This window comes from Pleurodeles waltl, chromosome 3_1 (assembly GCF_031143425.1).
Source record: "Pleurodeles waltl isolate 20211129_DDA chromosome 3_1, aPleWal1.hap1.20221129, whole genome shotgun sequence".
NCBI classification, from domain to species: domain Eukaryota; kingdom Metazoa; phylum Chordata; class Amphibia; order Caudata; family Salamandridae; genus Pleurodeles; species Pleurodeles waltl.
Window position 1 is genome coordinate 347,358,392 of NC_090440.1, and position 25,504 is coordinate 347,383,895.

Sequence of the window (25,504 nt, forward strand, 5' to 3'; positions counted from 1 at the left end):
TGTGTGCAGTAACAGTTTATAATTTATGTTTTATAGGCTCCTGTTGCTTTCCTTGTTTCGTTAACTTTTTTCTTTATTTTACACTGTATATCTCATATATATTTAAGGTGTTAATAAAGTATTCTGCTGCAGTATATAAAATTACTCTTGTTCAATATGTTATCTTTACTGCAGCTTTGACAACTGTATTATACTCTATCAAACATAAGCCTACATGTCTCTTTGAGGTAGGCCCTAACTGCTTGATCAGTAGATCCTGGAGAGCCAAGGAAGTTTGGTTTACCAACTTTCCATCATACACCAACTAGAGAGTGGCATGATTTGTGGGAAACATTTGCAATCTTCTTTTTATAATTGCTAATTGATCCCTACAATATCAAGGGTGGGAGATACCAAATATTCTTAACAGCTAATGCTTCTATGGTATGTTTTTAACTATACCAACAAAAGGAATCCTTTAAGTGCACCAAACATTATGATCTGCCACACAAGATCCCTTCTTGTAACCACAAGTAGGGTGATAGACGGAATACACAGAATTGTCAAGTTGGACACATTCATTCAATAAAGGTTGCCTCAAATAATCAATAAGTCCTTGTTCCTCACTTAGTGGGAACCCCAAACTTAATGACATTTTCCCATCAGCTGTTCCTGTGAGAGCAGAGTGGAACGTACACTCCGAAGATATCCGAATAGTATGATCCAGCTAAATGTTCTTTGGTTAGATTACTTGGGGGAGTGGAATTATTTCCAAATGCTAGCCGCCCAATAATTCATAAAGAAATAGTATATGTACCCAATTCTCTAAATCTTTTTGGAGTGTTGTTGTGCTACTCAACAAAGCTCATGTAGTCCTTTGGGTGATAGAACCATTAGGACAAGAACTACTCTCTTCAAGGATATTTTTATTGGATTGTTCAGAAGCTGTGAAGCAGTGTCTTCGATGGTGTGAAGGGAAACTTTCTCCATGATGACCGAGGACAAAGTCCAGTCTTATTGTTTCCAGGTACATAAAGTGCTTTGGTCCTCCACTGGATGCATACTGCTCCCTTGAAATGAAGAGTGCTAGCTATACATTTTAGCTCAAGCGCTGAAGGTCTGTGAAATTATGGACAGTAGGGATTTATACAACTTTTCACTTCTCCTTCCCAGTTGGAAGAGCATCCAAATGCCAGAGTGCTTTTAAGGCTCCCTGAAAATGACTTGGTCATAATGTAGTCTTTCAGTGAGAGATCCTTCAGTCTCACCTTCTTGCACTACAAACTCAACATCCTGGCTCAAATGCTATGCTCCAAATGTGTGTTCCATCAAAGAGAGAACTCTTTGCCACTGAAAGTTAAAGGGTACTGCCTTGCTGGATGGACTGTAGAACTCATCTGGTGACTTTTTTCAGACACTTTAAAGATTTTGTCATCTAATTTATATATGATCCACAAATCCCTTCATCAATTCTCATTGAGAAGCATCCAGCTTCATTTTATTTGAGGTGTACCTTCATTATACTTGGCTGAGGTATATTTAGAATGCCCTTTTATTGATATTTTGATGCATATATTCTCTAATTTCTTTGGTATACCTTTAGCCTGAATATCCTAAAGCATCACCTTCTGTGAGTAATACTTTTGTGCTTCATCAGCCACTAAAGCTCTGAGAAAAATATACCTTTAGCTGTTACACTTTGAGAGTCATTAGTTATTAGGTGTGCTCTAGTTTAATAGAATTTATTGGTTGGGAGGCATCTATACCATTTTGAAACCACCTTATAACAGGGCAGCCTATTCATCTCAATTTAGTGGTACAACTAGTGAATCAGTTGTGAGAAGAGACACTACTTTCTACTGTGAAACTGTTTTCAAAAATAAAATTAAAAGGTTTTGATTTTGAACTAATCTGTACAGAAATGTGTTGAGGGACTCTAGGTACAGGAAATGGGAGACCACCCATGTGCCTCTTCTGGACTAACCCAGCAGATGATAATGGACAGAGAAGTGAGGCTAAATCATTGAGTAGTGTTAGCCGTCACAGTAAAAGATCAGGTCAGCGCGGTCTATACCCTGAATAAATCAACTGTAAAGTCACAGAGCTGCCATGAAAAAATTATGAGGACAAATTCTGAATAAAGCTTCAATCGAGAAAACAACATGCAGGTAGTCTCATGGACATAGAAGTAAGACACTACTTTTCAAATTCATGAGGGGGCATCTTTGCATTTACAGTTTAATGTGGTGATCCTGAGGATGGTCTCGCGGGCAGAGCACAATAGAGACTGAAATGTCAACAGCAACTGCTACCATAGGAATCTACTTTATCTTCACCAGTTTATCATTTAAATGTCACGGTGTAAAGACATTGACAACACTCGTTGTGGAGTCTTCAAACATTAATCTTTGATCCTATTATTTAAACTTTGATTTGGATCTGATTCACAAGGTTAATATTTGTGTGGAATTATGTGATTTGTACCTCTGAATTGTATATATTGAATACAAGATTATGTTTCCATTCTAAATTTTGTGTGCACCTGTTCTTTAGGATTTGTTCCTTTAGCAACTATATTTACAGTTTAGTTTGAATCAGTTATCGCTGTCACTGTTTGGCAGCTAATTCAAGTAAATAATTCTTAAACGATTATCTTTAAATGATTCCTTTATTGGCCTTTAACGCTTTTTTGTAGTTCATACCCAAGCTTGCAAGGGATAATTTGGTTGACTTTTTTTTTTTTTTTAACCATAAAATAGATCTGCAGTGTTTTTGACTCTAATGCACTAATGCTTCCGGAGATATATGTGTGTGTATATATATATATATATATATATATATATATGTATGCATATACATATATATATATATATATATATATATACATATACATAGAGCGAGAGAGAGAGAGAGATGGGGGAGAGAGAGAATCCCATTTGAAAATGAAAAAAACTAATAATGGGTGAATATCTTAAAGGAGTCTTGCCAGAACAACCACAAATGACATATAGAAAAGTTGCCTCTTTAGGAAATTTACTGACATAAAAGATTCATGTCAAGTACCAAATTGATTACATTCAATTGGCTGAAAAGTAAACAGAATGGATTTTGGAAATGTTATAAATGCAAGGCATGTAAATGTGGTTACAACAAACTATTTTGTAAACTCCACAATGGACAAAAATAATTAAAAGAATGTATCACATGCAAAACTACACATGTGATATATTCATAGTAATGAGGGGGTGGAAAATAATATTTTGGAAGGACAGTCAACAAGTGAAGACTAAGAAATCTACAACTTCTGTGTGCAGTCAATAATAAGGAATTTTTCTACTTGGTGGCAAAACATATTTGGGATGCACATGCTAAGGAAATAAAGTAGGACTCAAATATTATGGCATCCAACATATGACGTTAATCATATTGATGAGCACTGAGATCCCCAGGTAACTAAATATAGGAGCACAGCTTCATGTCCTCCTCTGAGACACTTTATCAAATGAAATGCTTAACTAGTTTAAAATGAGTCCTGTTTCCAAGCAATATGCAATATATTGATCTTTTGTACTAAGACTTTTATTAGCATGTGAATGTATTTATGGGTCCTCCTCCATGATTCTTAGATTCTGTTTAAACATGGGCACCTTATATGAAGCACTTTAAAGAAGTGACTTTCTGATATGTTTAATAGTGAAGCACTTTAAACAAATAATTCAAAACGGTGTGCAATAGTTGCCTATATAAGGCATTTTGGAACCACAGTTAATGAAGTTAGTGCAGTTGTGAAAAATGCGTGCAAGTGCTTTAAGTTAAGCGATCAATGGGGTACTGTGTTTAAGTTATAAAAGCATATGCATTTTTAGCAAAGTTTAAAAACATTTTAAGAGATTGAAAGTTTTAATTGCATATGCCCTTTACTGGGGCACTTTACCTTGATTTCTAATGTCTATACAAACATGAGCACGAGCACTTTATCTGAATCTCTCTAAAGTGGTGATGTAATGTATACAATAATGAAGGAACTTGAAGTAATAATTTAATAATTTATACAATAGTTGCTTACATAGGGTATGTTGGAACCATGGTCACTCACAGTTAGTGCAATAGTGAAAAATATGCCCACATACTTTATAATAAGCTCCAGAGAGGCAGTACCTATGATTAGGGATCCCCGTTTACCATTTCTACTGATTTTTACAGATAAATACAGAGAGAAAACAATTTATTTTCATGCCTGTATTTATTTTTAAATATGGAAAATAGGCCCTCTTTGGGATGATTTTCACTACTGCCAATCACGTATAGACTGAGAGGTGGGAAGATGAAAAAAAGACAATATATTTTCCAATTTAGGTTAATTAACCTCAGATCTACAGTTATTTATGATATTCTACAATGCAAGTGTTTTCAGATAATGCTATTTCACTTTTTATCATTTGAAACATGTTGGACATTCAAGTGTGAGTATACATTTATCAGTTAAATATGGAAAAATATCAATTTCAGCTTCCTTTCAACAGTAAATACAAAATAAAAATATCTAAATACAGAAACAATGAGCAAAAAATAAATATGGAGAAATACAAATAGAAATGTTGAAAAAATAAATACCATTGAACAAGGACCCTACCTATGGTATAGATTTGTGGTGAGATTGTGCAATCATTGGTATCTCATGTTCACACTACAAAAAGCATATGCACCTCCACAAAGTCAAAACATTTTACAACATCTTAAAGGACTAAAACATTTGAATTTTATCAAGAGTTTCTTTAAAGTAGCATAAACCCTTTATAATATGGAACTTTGATTTTAGGGTATTTTACCCTGTCCCGTGATGCACTAATGACAGTAAATAGTTGGATCAGGAGACTATTCACTTTCTGTTTGACATCTTTTGAAAAATAATCCATTTGCTTTTTACGTTTTGCTTTTGTGGACAGTTGATACCTTTTAACAAAGGGAGAGGTGACTAAGATATTGAGAACAGAACAATATTGAGTTAGTCAACTTCAAACTGGCATGAGCAATTGATAATTTGAAAGTACATTATGTGTGGTCTAGTGTTTTTGATCATGTTGACTTGCTGGGAGGAAATTGGACAACTGTCACTTTAAGAGGACACTCTTGAAATATAGACTCTATGGTACTGTTGAAGGCTGTTGCTGAAACACGTCAGTCATCACTTCAACTTTGGAGAAAAATGAAAAACATCTTTTACCCTTTGGGAGTAATCGCTCTGCTGCCTCCTCCTTTTTGCTTGCTGAGAAGACAATATGGTGATTTTGGGAAAGGAGATCCTGAAAGAAATATATATTTATTAATTTCGGGGGTGCTGGCTGGGGCCACTTGGAGAGTCCCAGGGCCCCAGCTGGCTACTTGCATAGTGAGGGAGCTGGCATTGCTCCCAGCCAGAGAAAGCAGCCATCTTTGCATGCTCCCCTCCAAGTGGGAGCAGTCCTGTGGGCATGGAAAAAGAAGTATGCTCCCACTCGAAGGGAACCTGTTTAAATCTCCTGAATGGTGGGAGCAGATGTGCCGTGCCTACCCGCAATGCTGCAGGCAGGGGGGCATGTTTGCTCCTGTCTAGTGAGAGATTTAAAAATGCTCCCATCAGGTGGGAGCAGGCACATTTATCTGCCAACAGTGAGGATAGGGAAACTACTCTGTCCCGGGTATGGGCTCCAGGGGACAGGGTACTTCAGCTGGTCCTTGGGAATAAGGTCCCCATGGCCTATAGAGGCTCAGGGATGTAGACCATGCACAAACTAATGAAAAAAGTAGCATTCATTGCAATGTTCCGTGAAGATTCGTCAAAAGGTGCCAACGTTATTAGTAAAACAAAAAAGACATTTCCTTTGGAAATGCTGATGTAACTACAACTACCCAGTGGCGACCACCACTGGTTAATATATTGCATTTATTTTAGATTTTCAATTACATATCTTGTGACAAGTTACTTCAATCATATTTATTTTTATCAAAACATTACAGAAACAGTATTGTGGTTAGGTAATGCATTTGACAGAGCACGTATCTTACATCAGCCGTTTTGTGATTGAAATCTTTTGTGGATCAAAGTTCACACTAATTATTATTCCTTTGCATCTGCAGAATGTTTGTGAACACACTGTTCTCGACTGTGTGCATGATGTACTATAGTGACAAATGTAGGAAAGCGCCCTTTATGTATGGTCACCCCCTACTTTTTGCCCTCAATGCTCATGTGTATAATTCTTTTAGTGCACTTGAAGCCTGCTCCGTAAATTGATTTGTTGACATTGTGATTCCCTGATTGGCAAGACTTTACCTCCTTCTAAGCTCCTAATAAAGTGATCCCCAGGGCTGCAGCACGAGTTTGTGCCGCCCTGGGAGACCCACACAAATTACTGATGGCAGGCCTGTCACTGCAGACTTCCAGAGCAGTGCAAACTGCTCGAGTTCGACTGTGCCCTCACCATGAGTGACACAGTCCCATGCACTACCTTACATACATGTCAGACACTCCTAAGGTAGGCCTCTGCAACCCAGGAGGCAGAGTGCCTTATACTTAAAGTGCAGGCAAATAAGCAAGAGCTGTCAGCTCCCACTAAGCAAAAGCAAGCAGCTATGTCCCCGGGGTGGGCACCCTGGGACATTGCAGGAGCTGGCCCTGGGGGGTGGCAGTCCGCAGGGCTATTATTGGCTCCAAGATGGGAGCGTGTCGGCCCACTCCAACATAATGTAGTCCTGGGAGGTGGTGGTCCCCGGGGCTCAGGGGTCCATGTGGCCAACCCGCACTGTATTTCTTTAAAGCTCCGGGGAGGTGGCAGCCTCCAGGGCTGCGGGGGGAGGGCCAGGTGCCCACCCGCATTGAATTTATTTAAAGCCCCAGGGAGGTGGCAGTCCCTGTGCCTGCGGGGGGGGCACAAAGTGTTATCTTTCCCATGAATTTGCAATGTCCCATGGAATTGGGCCAAAAATGTTTTTTAAAAACTGTTTGTTTTTTTTGCCCCGGAGGACCTCTCTGGGACCCCTGCTTCAGAGCTAGGGGTCATGGTGATTCTACCCTGGTCCCTTGTCTTATTTTTTTATCTTTTTTTCTGGTTGAAGTGTTGCCAGCTTATCAGCGCTCTGCATTTCCCAGCATGAGGTAGTCACTATTAGCAAAGTTGTTGTGGCTGGAGACATACAAATTTGGATTTCCTTTAATAGCTCAAAAACTACTGAACAGATTTACACCAAATTACTGAAAGTGTAATCTGCGTACCAACAGCTACCTTATTTTCAGGCTGTAGTTGTGTTCAAAACTCCTATGGGAATTAACATGGGAAATGCAGGTCTTTTCCCCCCCACACCTTTTCTCCGCCCTGCTTGACAGATCACCATGAACTTCCCATGCGCAACAAGAATCACCGGCACACTTTTTGGGGGATTTTTTTTTTAAGATTTGTCAAACGGTGCCAAAGATATCAGCAAGACAAAAAATGCTTTTTATATGGAAACATGGTCCTAACTATAACTACCTACTGGTGACAGCCAGTATGTATTATATATATCACTTTTTGGCATGCTTCATTTATATATACACAGCATATCAGGAGAATATAAAATCCTGTGTTTAATTCCTGGTGTAAATTTCTAATTGCACATGGACGTCTTCAATTTTCTGAGACCATTATCCATGTACTTACTTGTCCTTCTGTTTCCTCCCTTGTAATTATGAAATTTCTCATTGGTTAACAGCATCTGTCAGTTATACGTATAACCTAATATATGAGGGAACAATAAGTTGATGAGTGGCAATGCCTTGATATTTGCAGAGAACAATCTCAGTCACAATTGTTTCCTCTATGCAAATTCACTTAAATTGTTGATTTGAGCAAAACAACGTAACTTCTATATTCCATTTCAGGCCTTGCTCTCTCTCAGGACGTTGCTGGAGCAACCTTTATGGCGGCGGGTAGTTCTGCTCCAGAATTGGTTACTGCATTTTTAGGTAATTTTTAATCAGTTTTACCACATGTGAGTGCTGCATTAATCCAGACATGTTGAAAAAGTTTTTAAATGTTGTTTTGCTTTTTATAGGGGTATTCGTAACAAAGGGAGATATTGGAGTCAGCACTATTGTTGGCTCTGCTGTTTACAACCTTCTTGGCATCTGTGCAGCATGTGGTCTACTAACTACTACGGTATGTAGCAGAATTTTATACTTTCAATTTAAAGGCCAATTTTCAAACCATTTCAATGTGCAAGTAGCTGTTTTTTTTAAAAGAACTTTATTTCAATAATATTATTTTTAATATCATAAACATTTTACAATGCATTTATCAAATTTCCCAATGCCATCAATAATATATTGTCCTTGTGCACTCCATATCAATAACATTTTTAAAAATGACATGGATTTTAAAGAACAAAAGAAGGTAAGGGGAAGAGAAATCACCAGGATAATATAAAGTATAGGGGAAACTGCATCATAATGTATGACTTTGCAGTTAAAATGGACATGCTGATGTTGTCGACGCAAACCTTCTTTTCATCTTCAGCATCGTAAACAAGGACCATTATCCCCAATTTTTAATAAAGCTAATGAGTCATTTCCATTAAAAAGGATAAGGGCATTCGGAAAAGCTTTGCGGCTTAAACATTGGGAAGAAATTTGGAACAAATGGGGGCTGGATAATTAAGGAAGAAAGGGGATAGGACAAATGTTTGTATGGGATTTGCAAGAAAATTAGCAGGTGCACTACAGGCAGTGAGTGGATTATGCTGGAAGAGAATAGGTTGTTGATTAATAATTAGGTGAGGCCTGATGATGTGAGCTGAAGGTATGTGAGGACATGGATTTAAGATAGGAAAGGTTTTGTAAAAGCATCTAGGACACATGGGACCTTTTGGGATTTTTTTTGATAAATACTTCTGGTGTGGGATTAGGGTAGCAATGGCTGTTTTCTTTCAGGGGCTCCTCATCAATAATCATAAGCACTGAATATTCATACCTACATGCATATATATATATATATATCTATATATATATATATATATCTATATATATATATGAGACCATTTTTTCTTGAATATACATATTCAAGAAAAACAAGTCTCTTTTGGGCCACTCCCTCCCCCGGACCAGTTGCATATATAATCTGTATGTATAAACAGCATAATGTACATAGTACTTTTAAATATATGTCTGTGTGTGTATGTCTATATATATGTGTGTGTGTGTGTATGTATGTATGTATGTGTATATATATATATATATATATATATATATATATATATATATATATATATATATAAAACATATACAGTCTACAATATAGGCTAAAAATGCCTAAATGATATTCAGTTTTCATTTTAGCAATCATTTCACATTATGAAAGATTTGTGTATGGCAGAAAACAAGAGACAAAAGATGTAATTACAGCCCTCATTTGACCAGAAAACTGCAATCAAATGAAAGACATTGTTAGCCAATAGGCTGCATTTAAAAGCATAAAAGTGAAAACTGGTACCAGAACTTAAAGACCTCCGAGGGCTCTCTGTATCCCATCATGCCCTACAGGTGACAGTTAGGTCAGGTCTTTTCTAAGGTGACATGAAGAAAACATAACCAAAAAGAGGAATACTTGCTATATGAAAGATACCTCCGGGGAGGCAGGAGGGTTGCTTATGACTTTGATGAGGATTCTCCTGGAAGAGAGCTAGGATTACAGGTAAGCACATTATTCTTTTCCTCGAGGGGATCCTCATCAATAGTCATAAACACTGCATAGAATAGCAAGCCCATCCCACACACCTGCAGACGAATCTAGACCATTGAACAGACAGCAGTTATATTATCAAAAAAATATTCCTTAAAGAGACCTGACCTACATGAGTATCTGTCTGAGTGTCTCAATCAAGACAATAATGTCTGGTAAAACTATGTCCTGGTTTCCATGTTGTAGTTTTACATAACTTGGAAATGGGTAAATTTCTCAGTAGAGCAGCAGTTGCTGCATTGTTCATAGCAGAATGGACCTTAGGCCTGGCTAGTAAGTGGTCATTGGCTATCTGATAGGAAAACACTATACAGTATAATTTCTACCTAGAGATGGTCTGCTTAGAGGAAGCTATGCCTGTTCTTATTGCACCATGGTTGACAAATAGATGGTCAGATTGCCTGATATTGTTTATCTTGGTACAAAGAACTTTAGAACTCGCTTGGTGTCAAAAGAATGTAAAGCCCTATCTGCTGGAGTGGAAGCATTGGGAAAAATGTTGATAAGGAAATAGTTTGATTTATGTGAAAATCAGACACTACCTTGGGAAGGAAACTAAGATGTGTCCTCATGACCACCCTGTTAGCACGGAAAACTGTATGGGGCTCTTTAGCATATAGACACTGAATTTGACTGATTCTACATGCTGAAGTAACCACTACTAGAAAACCACCTTCCAAGTCAGGTTTTGTCAAGAGGCTCTGTGGACAGGCTCGAAGGGAGGACCCATGAGTTTTGAGAGAACAATATTAAGCTCCCACGGTGGTGAAGGTGGTCTTGCAGGAGGCAATCCCTTCTTCTGCCCTTCTAGAAAATCTTTGACCAAAGGCATTTGGATCAAGGAAATCTGTGTGGGAGACTTTCTTTCAGCAGTAATGGCTGCTAAATGCACCTTAATGGATGAAAGTTGCAGGCCAGACCTCTAAATGTAAAAGATGAGGTAAGATTAGATTCTCTTGGCCCAAAATTGGATGATGATTATTTTAGGCACAGCACAAATAAAACCTTTTTTCACTTGAAGGCATAAGAATTTTCTGGTAGAAGGTATTTTGATCTCTTTTAGGATGTCCATATATTCCAGTAAGATGCCTAAATGTCCATACTGGAGGAATTCGGGAGCCACGCTGCCAATCTCAGCGAGGGCAAGTTTGGATGGAAAATCTGTCCTCCGAGCTTGTAAAGGAGATCCTGGCTGCAAGGCAGCTTCTTGTTTTGTCTTTCTGACAGGTAAAGGAGATCTGGGAACCACCACTGGCAAGGCCATTCCGGAGCTTTGAGGATCATCCTGGTTCTGGATCTGTGCAACTGGCTGATTACCGTGGGTATCAGCGGAATTGAGGGAAACGCAGAAAGAAATTTCCTTGGCCAGTCTATCAAAAGGGCATTCCCTTTGATCCTGGACAGGAGGACTTGGACCCGTAGCCTAGGCATTTTTTGTTGTTTTAGTCTGCGGACAAGTCTAATTGTGGATGCCCCATTCTCAAAACATGTCTTGTACGATGTTGTCGTTTACGATTCAGTCAGGGTTTTTGGTGAAGATGCAACTGAGAGTTCTCTTGGTTTTTTGGACTCCTGGCAGGTGAATGGCTGAAAGTGTTAGGTTTCTTGCTGTTAACCAGTTCCAAATCGTTTGAGCCTCCAGAGATGGGGATGGGTATGAGTACCCCCTTTTTTGTTTAAATATTGCATTTTGGTTGTGTTATCCATTTAGACTAGGAGAGAGCTTGTCATTATGGATGGATAAAATGACTTGAGAGCTAGATGGACAGTCCTCCGCTCCAGCATGTTGATGTGAAATTGCTGTTCCTCGTCTGACCCGTCTGACCAAACCTTGAGTTTGTAGGGGACTCATGTGAGCACCCCATCTCTGGAGGGAGGCATCCTGGATGAGTCTGTGTGGGAGGGCCCTGGTGAAAAGGGACTCCCCACCAAGAAGTGACTGCAGCTCATCTTCCAAGAGGGTCAGCTTGTCTTCCCAGCGGTCTGAGAACTCCCGAATTCCACTGATCCTTTAGTGATTGTTGGAGAGGTCTTGTGCAACCTGGCATGTGGGACAATGAAAGTGGAAGAGGCCATCAGTCCCAGAAAAGATGCCACTTCTCTTTCGGATGGATGACGAGTGTGCAGGAGAGTGTGGCACTTCAGCCTGATTGAGGATAACCTGTCCTCTGAAGGATGTAGCTTGCGGTCTTTGTGTCCAGAGTTGCACTCGAGAAGTGTATTTTTTGGCATGTAGTTTGCATTGATTTTCTTAAATTGATTTGGAGACCTAGATTCTATAGGGTCTCCACGCAAATTTGATTAGGTATTTCTGTTTGTGATGGGGAAGAGTATTTTTTTTTTAGGAGCCAGTCATCTAAATAGATGAATATTCTCTTTCTCCTCAGGTATGCTGCCACTAAAGACATTTTTGGAAATGGGGTCTCTAGTTGGCGGTCAGTTTACACCCTGTCCAAGTAGGAACCCTCACTCTAGTCTGGGTAAGGGAGTTGCACAGCTCAGATAAACCCTGCTCACGCTCCTGGTAGTTTGGCACAAGCAGTCAGGTTTATCTCAGAGGCAATGTGTAAAGTATTTGTAAAAACACACACTAATCCAGTGAAAACACCACAAAAGGCCTCCACACCAGTTTAGAAAAATAGACAATATTTATCTAAACTAAATAAGACCAAAATTACAAAAATCCAACATGCACAAGCAAGGATATGAATTTTTAAAGTAAAAATAGTCTTAATCCATAGAAATCAATGGATGTGTTGTTTTAGCATAAAGTACATAGTATGCTTAAAAAAAAGCTGCATGGGTGAGAGTGCATCGGAAAAGCAAGCACTGTGTTGAATCCTTACTTGCAAGTGAGGTCTGGCATCGATTCTTAGCCCTGGTTAACCGTTGCATCGATTCTTTCCTAGCAGGGAAGGGATGCGTCGATTTCCGAGCAAGCAACCTCAGGTCCATGCGGTGGTGATGAAGATTTTGACACCTAAAGTTGATACATCGAAACTTCTGATGCACTGTGCGAAGGGTCCGCATTGAGAACAGGTGCTGCGTCAATTCTCCAGTCGCGAGGCAGGTGCTGCGTCGAATTTTCAGCCATGGGACAGGTGCTGGGTCGGTGTGTGGATTTTCTCCTGCAGGTTACAAGTTTCCACTTCTACTGGCCCAGGGACTGGATTTGGCACCACTTAGCAAGGAAGGTTTCTCAGCAGAGGAGCCCAGGCACTAGTAGATGAAGGATTTGATGTCTCTGAGACTTCAAAAGAGGGGGCAAGCTCTGTCCAAGCCCTTGGAGAAACTTCATAAGCAGGTTTTCAGAAAGCAAAGACCAGTTACTTCCCTCTTCAGGTAGAAGCAGCAGTAGCAGGACAGCACAGCAAAGCAACAGGCAGAGTGGCAGGTCCTCTTCAGGCATCAAGCTCTTCTCCTTAGCAGAGGTTCCTCTTGATCTTGAAGTGATCTGAAAGTCTGGGGATTTGGGTCCACTACTTATACCCATTTCTGCCTTTGACATTGGCAAACTTCAAACAAAAGTCTCTGTTGTTCACAAGATCCTGCCAGCCGAACAATGAGCCCTTGCTTCCCCCTTCTCCATTACCTGCTTTGGTGTGGGGAAGAGGGGGAGAATAGCATTAGGCACCTGGACGAGTGGGGCTCCATCACAAGTGGCAAGTGGGTCTTGAATATTGTTCAGAATGGCTACTCTCTTCGATTCAATTCTCCTCCCATTGTCCCACCAACAAAAACTTTGTCATCAGCAAATTCTCCTGCAACACAAGGTCACAAATCTACCTCAAAAGCAGGGCATAGAGGAGGTTCCATTCTCCAAATGAGGACGAGGCATCTATTCCCGCTATTTCCTAAAAAGCAGACAAAAGGCAAAGTGAAGAATTAAGACTCATTAACTCTGAACAAATTTGTTTGCAAAGAGAAATTTAGGATGCTTGTCCTTCATAAGATTTATCATCAACTCCATCAGGGGGACTGGATGTGTTCCATTGATCTACAGGATGCCTACTTTCGTATTGCATTTGCCACAGCTCACTGGAAGTTCCTATGCTTCAAAGTAGCATCCAAACACTACCAGTACAAAGTACTACCATTAGGCCTTAAATCTGCACCTTGTACATTCTCGAAATGCATGGCTGTTAGACCTTGGTGTGGTTTCCCTGTACTTTTTGCTTCTGACCTCCTGTTTTTGGACCTTGTACTATAATTTGTTTTTGCTGGTTTTGATACTCTGGGCAGTTATTTCCCTCTTCAGGTAGAAGCAGCAATAGCAGGACAGCATAGCAAAGCAACAGGCAGAGTGGCAGGTCCTCTTCAAGCATCAAGCTCTTCTCCTTAGCAGAGATTCCTCTTGATCTTGAAGTTATCTGAAAGTCTGGGGACTTGGGTCCACTACTTATACCCATTTCTCCCTTTGACGCAAACTTCAAAGGAAAGTCTCTGTTGTTCACAAGATCCTGTCTAGCCCAGACGAACTCCTGAGGGTTGGAGCCTGCATTGTGGGTGGACACGTACAGCCCTTTCAGGTGCAGGTGTCCGCTCCTCCCTCCCCACTCTAGCCTAGGAGACTCATCAGGAGATGCATGACTCCCCTCAGCTCCCTTTGTGTCACTGTCTAGATGGAATTCACAAACAGCCCAACTGTCAGTCTGACCAACACGTGGATTCCACAGGCAGGCAGTGGCACAGAATGGTTAAGCAAGAAAATGCCCACTTTCTAAAAGTGGCATTTTCAAACAGACAATCTAAAAACCAACTCTACCACAAGATCTATTTTTAAATTGTGAATTCAGAGAGACCAAACTCCAGATCTCTATCTGCTCCCAATGGGAAATTGCACTTCAAAGACATTTAAAGGCAGCCCCCGTGTAAACATCCCACAGATTTTGAAATTTAAATCACCAAACTCTATTCCCACTCCTGCAATTTGTTGCAGGGGTTTCCCACATACTCTTTGCAATCACTTTTATTTAAAGTCTGTTGCATGCAAGTATGCTAAGACACATTCTTGTACTGCGGGCACATATCCCATGGATCAGTTCTCTCCGAAGCACCTTTTGCTATTTATATTTAGCCTTGTTTACCTTATTTGAACTTGTAAAGACTGCTTTCACACAGTGCTGTACATGGGCCTCTGTACAATGATCCAAATGTCATATGCTTAATCTACTCTCTGGTTCATTTAAAAATGAATGAACAAAACAGATTCTGCCCTGTTGTTGATAAGCCACAATTCCTGTAGATCAGCTACCTAAACTTGTGTGCTGACTTCGTCGATCACTGTATTTTCCTGCCAATTAATGCTAAGAACCGTGTTGTTACCCTGTAGGTCATCTCTCTTTCAAGGTTACTAACCATCAGTGTTATTTTCTGTGGAAATTTCACACTGACATAGTTTGCAATCTAAAACTCTTGGCTGGGACAGACTCCAGAACAGAAGCCTCTTAACCATTCATTGTGACAAAAAAACACGGCTTAATTTGAGCTTGTTGTTGCCGGTGCTGAGCACCGGCACTTATTTTTGAGGGCCGGCGCTTATTCTTCTATCTCGAGCATTTGCTGTGAGACATATATGGGAAAGAATGAGGAAGGGAAAAACGAAAAAGCGTTACAAAGGGAGAACGCAGAAGGCTTGAAGACTGAGCTAAAGGGACAGGGAGTGGCTTCAAATGGATTGAAGAGGCACGCGATGGTTTCAGGATTACGCCGCCTCAGTATGTTTTCCGACAATTAACTGCAGCAGCCGCGTGTTTCAAAGAAGAGTTTAGGGCTGGAAAAAAAGATTTACCACAACTCAGTTTCGGGTAGCGTGAAGCCCACCCTTTCAGGTGAACTCTGAATAGATGAACTAACGGGTTAGTCCGGCCACACCTAAAGAACCTGGAAGCCTAAGGCTTCCATCAGAGAGGCGGCACATCAGAACACACGTACTTGTGCATAAGCAGCGCACAAGGCTTCTGAAACTACTGCAGTTTCCAACATCAACTTGATGACTTATGCGCCTTTGAAAAACTCCTGTTTGTGGGGAGGGCAGATCTTTACTGAGCGCAGCAACGTTCAGCATTTATTTACGTTGTGTACATCGACATCGCTGACAATCTCCTCGCCTTTTCTCTCGCAAGAAACGCCACCTTTGCCTAAATCTTTCCATCTGGAATACATCACTCGCCCATCGCCTTGAGAATTTTGGGATTTGTTGAACTTTAAAAAAAAAAATCAAATGTAAGTAAATTCTACAGATTTTGTAATCAGGGCGTAAATCAAGTGTGCTGTCAATCTATAGTCTTTTATAGAACCGCACGTTTTAAGATTGCGAGGTTAGCATGATCCTGTCCTAACATAGCCTGGAATACAAGTTACATCTGCCTCGCAAGACAAAATGCTTTTTGAAGTGTGTTGTATCCTCAAAGGCCCCCTTACAAACCCTTTCCGATGACTGACTCCTAACTCTCTTAATAAATAAAGACGGTGTGTTCCTTTCCTATCCTTTCAGACTAATAATGTTCTGTCTTTTGCATAGGGTTTACAATTTTATTGGGAGTTAGATGGATTTATAGCTACTGTTCATTCACTATTGTAAGTACCAGAATGTTAGGAAAGCAATCAATCCTTAAGGATCAAATCGTTCCTGAATCCAGAAACGTCACACCTGCTTGTGAGAGAACGCACAATCAAATTTTACTAAACGCAAAAAGAACTGGAATATATCCGTGTACGTTTTCTGGCTGTCAGCATGTTCTACTCTTATGTTTTCATTATTTAACTAAGGTGAAAAAGCAGAAAGTAAACTAGACGGGGACAATTGCAAATGTGTTGATCTAATGGAATTGTCAATATCCCGGTTATTGTGAAAATACATAATAATTAGTATCTCGAAAACATTGATAGCAGAGAAATTATGTTGCAGCAGCCTGTGATACAGCAATGTCTCTTCTCTGCAGGTTTCCAGGCTGTCCTGCTGGCCCTTGTTTCGAGACTGCCTGGCCTACGCAATCAGCGTAGTAGCAGTCATTGCTATTATATTTGACAACAAAGTATACTGGTAAGTTTGACGTACATTTATAAAAGGAGGTTATTGGTTGCCATTGATTGTACCATCAATAGTTATGAATTCCCCTTCGTTCTAATGGCACACACTGGAAACATGAAAGTGTAACACTGAGCAGTTAGAGTGTAGGGGTAAAGGTCATAGGTGGTACTGAATATTTACCTTTAGTCACTGAAAATAAACATATATTTATAGCCATTGTTTTTGGAACAAGCTAAGTGATACGAATATCAATATTATTGTATTATTAAAATGCAAAGGTCAAAGTGAACCTCATTAGACTAGACAAACTACGCTTACTTCCTCGGGTATTTCATGTTACAATCACTTTACAGAGAGAAACACCTAGACATCTCCTCACATCTCATCCTTCATCTGATTCTATGTTACAACAGTGATGTAATCCCTTGGGAAAAATCTCTTTCGAATACTTTTTTCATAACTTCTCCACCACGAAAAACAGCAAAAAGCATTAACCAAGCCCCCAAAGCTGCAAAGTAACCTCATATGAATCACTGTCAAAGACGTTATTAAATAGCACAATGCATTCTATCATCTGCCTATAGATATATAAGCCATGCAATAAGAATAAATGGATCCAATAAAACATGCTATTTGATATAGGCGTACTAATAAACATATATTCACACATTGCTTATAAATTCATGTTATTATCATGGTAAAAGCTGCTCGAGAAATCTGGATTTTCTCCCTCACCATTGTATATTTCAATAACTTTACAACTGGGCCCTTTCTGTAATGTAACTCATTTATAATAAACTGATATTACACCTTGTGCTCTGGTTAAGTGTTGTTTATTGTTCTAAACACCAGACAACCATATGGCATGAACCATATATACAGATCCAAACAGATTTACATATATATTACAAGAAAAAACTTTAGTTAATAGGGAGTTAAGATTTACTAATACTTTAATAGTTGCTTCGCCATAAAAAGTCTCTGAAATACCTACATGTAGTGCACCTTCACCCCGTTCTATTAACCCCTTCGCTGCCAGGCCTTTTCCCCCTCCTGTGCCAGGCCTTTTTTTGCCTATTTGGGGCAGTTCGCGCTTAGGCCCTCATAACTTTTTGTCCACATAAGCTAACCAAGCCAAATTTGCGTCCTTTTTTTCCAACATCCTAGGGATTCTAAAGGTACCCAGACTTTGTGGGTTCCCCTGAAGGAGGTCAAGAAATTGGCCAAAATACAGTGAAAATTTCGTTTTTTTCAAAAAAATTGGAAAAAGGGGCTGCAGAAGAAGGCTTGTGGTTTTTCCCCTGAAAATGGCATCAACAAAGGGTCTACGGTGCTAAACTCAGCAGCTTCCCAGCTTTCAGGAACAGGCAGACTTGAATCCGAAAACCCAATTTTTCAACACAATTTTGGCATTTTACTGGAGCATACCCCATTTGTGCAATTTTTTGTGCTTTCAGCCTCCTTCCAGTCAGTGACAGGAATGGTCATGAAACCAATGCTGGATCCCAGAAACCTAAACATTTCTGAAAAGTAGACAAAATTCTGAATTCAGCAAGGGGTCATTTGTGTAGATCCTACAAGGGTTTCCTACAGAAAATAACAGCTGAAAAAGAAAAATATTGAAATTGAGGTGAAAAAAACATCAATTTTTCTCTACTTTTTACTCTGTAACTTTTCCCTGCAATGTCAGATTATCGAAAGCAATATAGCGTTACGTCTGCTGGACTCCTCTGGTTGTGGGGATATATAGGGTTTGTAGGTTCATCAAGAACCCGAGGAACCCAGCGCCAATAAATGAGCTGCACCCTGCAGTGCGTTTTCATTCTATACCGGGTATACAGTAATTCATTTGCTGAAATATAAGGAGTAAAAAATAGCTATCAAGAAAACCTTTGCATTTCCAAAAAGGGCACAAGATAAGGTGTTGAGGAGCAGTGGTTATTTGCACATCTCTGAATTCCGGGGTGACCATAGTAGCACGTGAATTACATGGAATTTCTCAAATAGATGTCTTTTTTACACACACCCCTATATTTGGAAGGAATAAATGTAGAGAAAGACAAGGGGCAATAACACTTGTTTTGCTATTCTATGTTCCCCCAAGTCTCCCGATAAAAATGATACCTCACTTGTGTGGCTAGGCCTAGCGCCCGCGACAGGATATGCCCCAAAACACAACGTGGACACATCACAGAAAACAGAGCTGTTTTTAGCAAAGTGACTACCTGTAGATTTTGGCCTCTAGCTCAGCCGCCACCTAGGGAAACCTACCAAACCTGTGCATTTCTGAAAACTAGAGACCTAGGGGAATCCAAGGAGGGGTGACTTGTGTGGCTCGGACCAGGTTCTGTTACCCAGAATCCTTTGCAAACCTCAAAATTTGGCTAAAAAAACACATGTTCCTCACATTTCTGTGGCAGAAAGTTCTGGAATCTGAGAGGAGCGACAAATTTCCTTCCACCCAGCATTCCCCCACGTCTCCCGATAAAAATGATACCTCACTTGTGTGGGTAGGCCTAGCGCCCGCGACAGGATATGCCCCAAAACACAACCTGGACACATCACAGAAAACAGAGCTGTTTTTAGCAAAGTGACTACCTGTAGATTTTGGCCTGTAGCTCAGCCGCCACCTAGGGAAACCTACCAAACCTGTGCATTTCTGAAAACTAGAGACCTAGGGGAATCCAAGGAGGGGTGACTTGTGTGGCTCGGACCAGGTTCTGTTACCCAGAATCCTTTGCAAACCTCAACATTTGGCTAAAAAAACACATGTTCCTCACATTTCTGTGGCAGAAAGTTCTGGAATCTGAGAGGAGCGACAAATTTCCTTCCACCCAGCATTCCCCCACGTCTCCCGATAAAAATGATACCTCACTTGTGTGGGTAGGCCTAGCGCCCGCGACAGGATATGCCCCAAAACACAACCTGGACACATCACAGAAAACAGAGCTGTTTTTAGCAAAGTGACTACCTGTAGATTTTGGCCTGTAGCTCAGCCGCCACCTAGGGAAACCTACCAAACCTGTGCATTTCTGAAAACTAGAGACCTAGGGGAATCCAAGGAGGGGTAACTTGTGTGGCTCGGACCAGGTTTGGTTACCCAGAATCCTTTGCAAACCTCAAAATTTGGCTAAAAAAACACATGTTCCTCACATTTCTGTGGCAGAAAGTTCTGGAATCTGAGAGGAGCCACAAATTTCCTTCCACCCAGCGTTCCCCCACGTCTCCCGATAAAAATGATACCTCACTTGTGTGGGTAGGCCTAGCGCCCGCGACAGGATATGCCCCAAAACACAACGTGGACATATCACAGAAAACAGAGCTGTTTTTAGCAAAGTGACTACCTGTAGATTTTGGCCTCTAGCTCAGCCGCCACCTAGGGAAACCTACCAAACCTATGCATTTCTGAAAACTAGAGACCTAGGGGAATCCAAGGAGGGGTGACTTGTTTGGCTCGGACCAGGTTCTGTTACCTAGAATCCTTTGCAAACCTCAAAATTTGGCTAAAAAAACACATGTTCCTCACATTTCTGTGGCAGAAAGTTCTGGAATCTGAGAGGAGCCACAAATTTCCTTCCACCCAGCGTTCCCCCATGTCTCCCGATAAAAATGATACCTCACTTGTGTGGGTAGGCCTAGCGCCCGCGACAGGATATGCCCCAAAACACAACGTGGACATATCACAGAAAACAGAGCTGTTTTTAGCAAAGTGACTACCTGTAGATTTTGGCCTCTAGCTCAGCCGCCACCTAGGGAAACCTACCAAACCTGTGCATTTCTGAAAACTAGAGACCTAGGGGGATCCAAGGAGGGGTGACTTGCGGGGCTCGGACCAGGTTCTGTTACCCAGAATCCTTTGCAAACCTCAAAATTTGGCTAAAAAAACACATGTTCCTCACATTTCTGTGGCAGAAAGTTCTGGAATCTGAGAGGAGACACAAATTTCCTTCCACCCAGCGTTCCCCCACGTCTCCCGATAAAAATGATACCTCACTTGTGTGGGTAGGCCTAGCGCCCGCGACAGGATATGCCCCAAAACACAACGTGGACATATCACAGAAAACAGAGCTGTTTTTAGCAAAGTGACTACCTGTAGATTTTGGCCTCTAGCTCAGCCGCCACCTAGGGAAACCTACCAAACCTGTGCATTTCTGAAAACTAGAGGCCTAGGGGAATCCAAGGAGGGGTGACTTGTGTGGCTCGGACCAGGTTCTGTTACCCAGAATCCTTTGCAAACCTCAAAATTTGGCTAAAAAAACACATGTTCCTCACATTTCTGTGGCAGAAAGTTCTGGAATCTGAGAGGAGCCACAAATTTCCTTCCACCCAGCGTTCCCCCACGTCTCCCGATAAAAATGATACCTCACTTGTGTGGGTAGGCCTAGCGCCCGCGACAGGATATGCCCCAAAACACAACGTGGACATATCACAGAAAACAGAGCTGTTTTTAGCAAAGTGACTACCTGTAGATTTTGGCCTCTAGCTCAGCCGCCACCTAGGGAAACCTACCAAACCTATGCATTTCTGAAAACTAGAGACCTAGGGGAATCCAAGGAGGGGTGACTTGTGTGGCTCGGACCAGGTTCTGTTACCCAGAATCCTTTGCAAACCTCAAAATTTGGCTAAAAAAACACATGTTCCTCACATTTCTGTGGCAGAAAGTTCTGGAATCTGAGAGGAGCCACAAATTTCCTTCCACCCAGCGTTCCCCCACGTCTCCCGATAAAAATGATACCTCACTTGTGTGGGTAGGCCTAGCGCCCGCGACAGGATATGCCCCAAAACACAACGTGGACATATCACAGAAAACAGAGCTGTTTTTAGCAAAGTGACTACCTGTAGATTTTGGCCTCTAGCTCAGCCGCCACCTAGGGAAACCTACCAAACCTGTGCATTTCTGAAAACTAGAGACCTAGGGGAATCCAAGGAGGGGTGACTTGTGTGGCTCGGACCAGGTTCTGTTACCCAGAATCCTTTGCAAACCTCAAAATTTGGCTAAAAAAACACATGTTCCTCACATTTCTGTGGCAGAAAGTTCTGGAATCTGAGAGGAGCCACAAATTTCCTTCCACCCAGCGTTCCCCCACGTCTCCCGATAAAAATGATACCTCACTTGTGTGGGTAGGCCTAGCGCCCGCGACAGGATATGCCCCAAAACACAACGTGGACATATCACAGAAAACAGAGCTGTTTTTAGCAAAGTGACTACCTGTAGATTTTGGCCTCTAGCTCAGCCGCCACCTAGGGAAACCTACCAAACCTATGCATTTCTGAAAACTAGAGACCTAGGGGAATCCAAAGAGGGGTGACTTGTGTGGCTCGGACCAGGTTCTGTTACCCAGAATCCTTTGCAAACCTCAAAATTTGGCTAAAAAAACACATGTTCCTCAAATTTCTGTGGCAGAAAGTTCTGGAATCTGAGAGGAGCCACAAATTTCCTTCCACCCAGCGTTCCCCCACGTCTCCCGATAAAAATGATACCTCACTTGTGTGGGTAGGCCTAGCGCCCGCAACAGGATATGCCCCAAAACACAACGTGGACATATCACAGAAAACAGAGCTGTTTTTAGCAAAGTGACTACCTGTAGATTTTGGCCTCTAGCTCAGCCGCCACCTAGGGAAACCTACCAAACCTGTGCATTTCTGAAATCTAGAGACCTAGGGGAATCCAAGGAGGGGTGACTTGTGTGGCTCGGACCAGGTTCTGTTACCCAGAATCCTTTGCAAACCTCAAAATTTGGCTAAAAAAACACATGTTCCTCACATTTCTGTGGCAGAAAGTTCTGGAATCTGAGAGGAGCCACAAATTTCCTTCCACCCAGCGTTCCCCCACGTCTCCCGATAAAAATGATACCTCACTTGTGTGGGTAGGCCTAGCGCCCGCGACAGGATATGCCCCAAAACACAACGTGGACATATCACAGAAAACAGAGCTGTTTTTAGCAAAGTGACTACCTGTAGATTTTGGCCTCTAGCTCAGCCGCCACCTAGGGAAACCTACCAAACCTGTGCATTTCTGAAATCTAGAGACCTAGGGGAATCCAAGGAGGGGTGACTTGCGGGGCTCGGACCAGGTTCTGTTACCCAGAATCCTTTGCAAACCTCAAAATTTGGCTAAAAAAACACATGTTCCTCACATTTCTGTGGCAGAAAGTTCTGGAATCTGAGAGGAGCCACAAATTTCCTTCCACCCAGCGTTCCCCCATGTCTCCCGATAAAAATGATACCTCACTTGCGTGGGTAGGCCTAGCGGCCGCGACAGGAAACGCCCCAAAGCGCAACGTGGACACAACCAAAATTTTGGAAGAAAACAGTGCCTACCTGTGAATTTTGGCCTGTAGCTCAGCGGGCACCTAGGGAAACCTACCAAACCTGTGCATTTCTGAAAACTAGAGACCTAGGGGAATCCAAGGAGGGGTGACTTGCGGGGCTCGGACCAGGTTCTGTTACCCAGAATCCTTTGCAAACCTCAAAATTTGGCCAAAAAAACACTTTTTCCTCTCATTTCTGTGGCAGAAAGTTCTGGAATCTGAGAGGAGCCACAAATTTCCTTCCACCCAGCATTCCCCCAAGTCTCCCGATAAAAATGATACCTCACTTGTGTGGGTGGGCCAGGTGCCTGCAACAGAATAAGGCCCAAAACCTGAAGAGATAGAAGGGATAGGTATTTTTGCAATATATCATTTTGATGTGTGCACATACGTCCGTGATGTGCCAAACACTAAAATAGTGAAAAGAAACACTTAGGTTATGTGAAGAAGACCCCTCACCCACCAACCAAGTTGGTGGCATGCTTCATCATCGGGGTCCCACCGAGGCACCTAGCGTGTCACAGGTGTGCTGCGACGCCTGATTACAGCGGAGCAGGTTTTGTCATTTTTTACAACACATACTGGTTGGATTTGGCACGAGGGTGAGTGATGGTTCAGTGGATAAAATTTTATTAACAAGAGATTTCACAAAAATGAAATGCACTGCTAATAACTGAAAGGCAAAAAAGTGAACCAATGACTCACAGCTCGTGAGCTGTAAAGCCGCGACAAGGCACCAACCGCTTTACAGTCCATTCACACACCTTTCATACATGACACGCACAAGACCATTCACACCGCCAGCCACGGGCCCAGCACATTACAACACTCACATCGACAGACCGCGCCACTCAAGGGCCCATCACTTACATACGCCACATGCCTGATACAAGAATCACACCAGCTGATGGGAGTGTGGACTGCCGTTTGGCTGGCACCGCCAGCCAAGCGCCACCCCACGCACACCGCCAGCCAAGCGCCACCCCACGCACACCGCCAGCCAAGCGCCACCCCACGCACACCGCCACCCCACGCACACCGCCAGCCAAGCGCCACCCCACGCACACCGCAATCACTTTTTTTTATTTATAAACAACAAATAAACTACTAATTATAAAATAGGCACAAAACTACAAACACAAAACCTCAAACTAAATACACGACAGATGCCAACCGTGGAAAATATAAAACAGACAGCTTACGCTCACGGTATTTCCCAAAAGTTTTTCCTTGTGTGGTAACTTCTAAAACAGCTAGGCACACACAGCCCAGGCTTTGAAGGGCATTCGGGGCAGTACATCCGGCTCTCCCTCCGGATTGATCTCCGGGCACATACTCTACATTTCTTTGTGGGCATGTCTTTTTTGGGAGTGGGAGGAATGTGATCTGGAAAGTGCCGATCTTTCAATCTAGCCACATCCTCCACCACTTCTACTCTAGGAACTCTTGCCGGTTCCACCACAATAAGGCTTTCTATCACCGACTCCTGAAATTTAACAAAAGTCATCCTTGACTCAGGTGAACAATCCTTGTATACAATAAAGGCATTAAAAGTTGCCAAATGAAATAAATGTAGGGCCAACTTTTTATACCACACATAGGACTTACGAAGAGCAGTGTAAGGTTCCAACCTCTGATCTACTCTATCAACACCACCCATGTGCCTATTGTAGTCCAAAATGCACGCAGGTTTGCGCACTTCCGCAACCTGACCCCAAACAGCCACAGGGGAAGTACTCTCATCATGGATGGTCGATAGCATGTACACATCCCTCCTGTCTGAAAATTTCATAGCTAACAGCTCATTATTCCGCAAGGCACTGCACTGTCCCCTCTCAAGTTTTTTACAGACAAGCTCCCTTGGATAGCCTTTGCAGTTAGAACGGATTGTGCCACAAGCAACAGTGTCCACCCTAAACAACTCCTTGAACAACTGCACTCCAGTGTAGAAATTATCTACGTACAAATGGTGACCTTTGTTAAACAGCCGTCTAGCAAGTTCCCACACAATTTTTTCGCTAACTCCAAAAGTGGCCGGACAACCAGGAGGGTCAATACTGGAATCCCTACCAGTGTAGACCCGGAAATTATAAACATATCCTGTACTGCTTTCTGACAGCAGATACAATTTAATCCCATACCGTGCCCTCTTACTAGGGATGTACTGCTTAAAAACTAAACGCCCCTTGAAAAGGACCAAAGACTCGTCCACACTTATCTCTTTGCCTGGAACATAGACCTCTGAAAACCGATCCACAAAATGATCAAGGACAGGCCTAATCTTAAAAAGGCGGTCACAATCAGGGTGATCTCGTGGCAAGGCTAAAGCATTGTCTACAAAATGCAGCATACGAAGAAGAAGCAAATACCGATTACGTGTCATAGTTGCAGGAAATATAGCAGTTGCCATCAAGGGACTAGTAGACCAA

General features: G+C 41.8%; 1 protein-coding gene across 1 annotated transcript in view; it reads left to right on the forward strand.

The window, feature by feature from the left end:
• The window catches only part of SLC24A5 (solute carrier family 24 member 5), a 236,251-nt gene that overhangs the window by 120,959 nt on the left and 89,788 nt on the right, over window positions 1–25,504 (forward strand). The window contains exons 3-5 of the mRNA XM_069222490.1: window positions 7,877–7,960; window positions 8,050–8,153; window positions 16,676–16,776. Of these exons, the coding sequence (XP_069078591.1) occupies window positions 7,877–7,960; window positions 8,050–8,153; window positions 16,676–16,776 (289 nt within the window). The remainder of the gene's footprint in view (window positions 1–7,876; window positions 7,961–8,049; window positions 8,154–16,675; window positions 16,777–25,504) is intronic.